This window comes from Austrofundulus limnaeus, unplaced genomic scaffold (assembly GCF_001266775.1).
Source record: "Austrofundulus limnaeus strain Quisiro unplaced genomic scaffold, Austrofundulus_limnaeus-1.0 Scaffold350, whole genome shotgun sequence".
Classification (NCBI taxonomy): domain Eukaryota; kingdom Metazoa; phylum Chordata; class Actinopteri; order Cyprinodontiformes; family Rivulidae; genus Austrofundulus; species Austrofundulus limnaeus.
In genome coordinates this window covers 4943-6614 of record NW_013952752.1, presented here as the reverse complement: position 1 = coordinate 6614, position 1672 = coordinate 4943, and the positions used below count along the sequence as shown (strand labels likewise).

General features: G+C 41.9%; 1 protein-coding gene across 1 annotated transcript in view; it reads left to right on the top strand.

Annotated features, from left to right (window-relative positions):
- cskmt (citrate synthase lysine methyltransferase) overlaps positions 1-1098 on the top strand; it is a 4952-nt gene extending 3854 nt beyond the window's left edge. Inside the window, exon 2 of the mRNA XM_014022933.1 lies at positions 306-1098. Within this exon, the coding sequence (XP_013878387.1) occupies positions 306-985 (680 nt within the window). The 3' untranslated portion in view covers positions 986-1098. The remainder of the gene's footprint in view (positions 1-305) is intronic.
- The last annotated feature ends 574 nt before the right edge of the window (positions 1099-1672 follow it).

Genomic DNA, 1672 nt, shown 5'->3' with positions numbered 1-1672 from the left:
GTTTAGCTCTGATGAAGGCTATCCATCAGGCCCATTAATGCGCCCCCACCCAAAACAATAAATCCATTCTGGTGAGTTCTGGTGCATTGGTGCTCTGCATACTGTATGTACGGGGTCATGTATGCCACCGCAAGGCAGTATCTAGTTTTGTAATCTGGATAGATTACAGTGGAAGTGAGGAGTGTGTACCAACTTCAGTCATGGTTTTTTTTTATAAAGTTCGTCAGTATCCTAACAGGACAGGTTTAGTGACACAAAGTCTTGTCTGTACACTAATAATTATCATCTGTCTTCTACTTTTGTAGCTGAACTGATTGAAAACATGGATAAGAAATCAACCTGGGACCGGTTCTACACAGAGACCAGCACCGGGACCCCCACCTTTAAGAACTTTGAGTGGTTTTTCGGATTCAGTTCTGTGCAAGACTTCATTATGCCCCTCTTGCAGACTGGCTCCCATCCAGACACTCTGCTCCACATCTTAGATATGGGCTGCGGAACCTCTGCCTTGGGCCCGTCCATTTACAGAGAGTCTGCAGTCCCAGTMCGGGTCACGTGCGCGGACATTTCCCCTGTAGCTGTGCGGCTCATGCAGGACCACGCTAAAGTCAAAGCCGTCAGACCTCGCAGTCCTTCTTCTCAGATCCAGTTTGTAGAGTTGGACTGCACACAGCTGGACAAGCATTATAGTTCTAACAGTCTGGACCTCATTGTTGACAAGGGTACCACTGATGCCTTGTTGAGGTCCAAGGAGGAGGAGGGGAAGGCCGCCCTGGTGCTGAAGCAGTGTTTGAGGGCACTGCGGAGCTCGGGGTCCCTGCTCCAGTTCTCAGACGAGGATCCTGATGTCAGACTTGTGTGGCTGGAGACTGCTGTGCAGGAGCAGGGGGGCGGAGCAGCCGATGTTGGGGTGCAGGAGGTGGGGGTTCTAAGAGGGGTGTGTTACTACTGCTACTATGTGACTCCCAAACATGTAAAACAATAATATATTTCAAGTCAGCTAAATAATAAACCAAATGAGTGTGTGCGAGACAGAAGTGTATATTTACTTATTTTCAGACTGATAAGTTTGTCTTTTATAACATATGAGTACATTGAGTTACAGTTTGTTAGTATGATGTGTTTTCATATTTTTTATTTATTTATTTGTTTATCACAGCATGATTCAGACAGAAAACAGTTTGCTGTGGCTTTCACTCTGTGGGCATTTACTCCCATCTAGTGGCTACCTCACCCAAACAAGAAAGAAAAAAAAAACATTTAACTAGAGAAATTTGCATTCCCTGCAAAAACGCTGGTATGAATGCCTCTTGCTGCTAAAATGGAGCTGAAAATAATTAATAGTAAAATTATTAATGCAAGTATAATTTGAAACGCAGAAAGAACAATAAAAGTTTAAATTAGCAGAAAAACTGTAGAAAGGAGCATAAAAAAGCTAAAATTAGCATTAAACAAGCTAAAGACAGCAGACAAGTTAWAATTAGCACACTTGTTGAAAGAGGTGTAAAAATGCAAAATTAATAGTAAAAATTTAGAAAAAGGGACAATTTATAAAAAAAAAAGCCAAAATGTGCTGGAAAACCACTAAAATTTAACTGAAAATTCAAATTAGCATAAGGAAGCCTAAGGAGCACAGGTTTACTGAATTTAGCAGAAATATGCTGTAATAGCC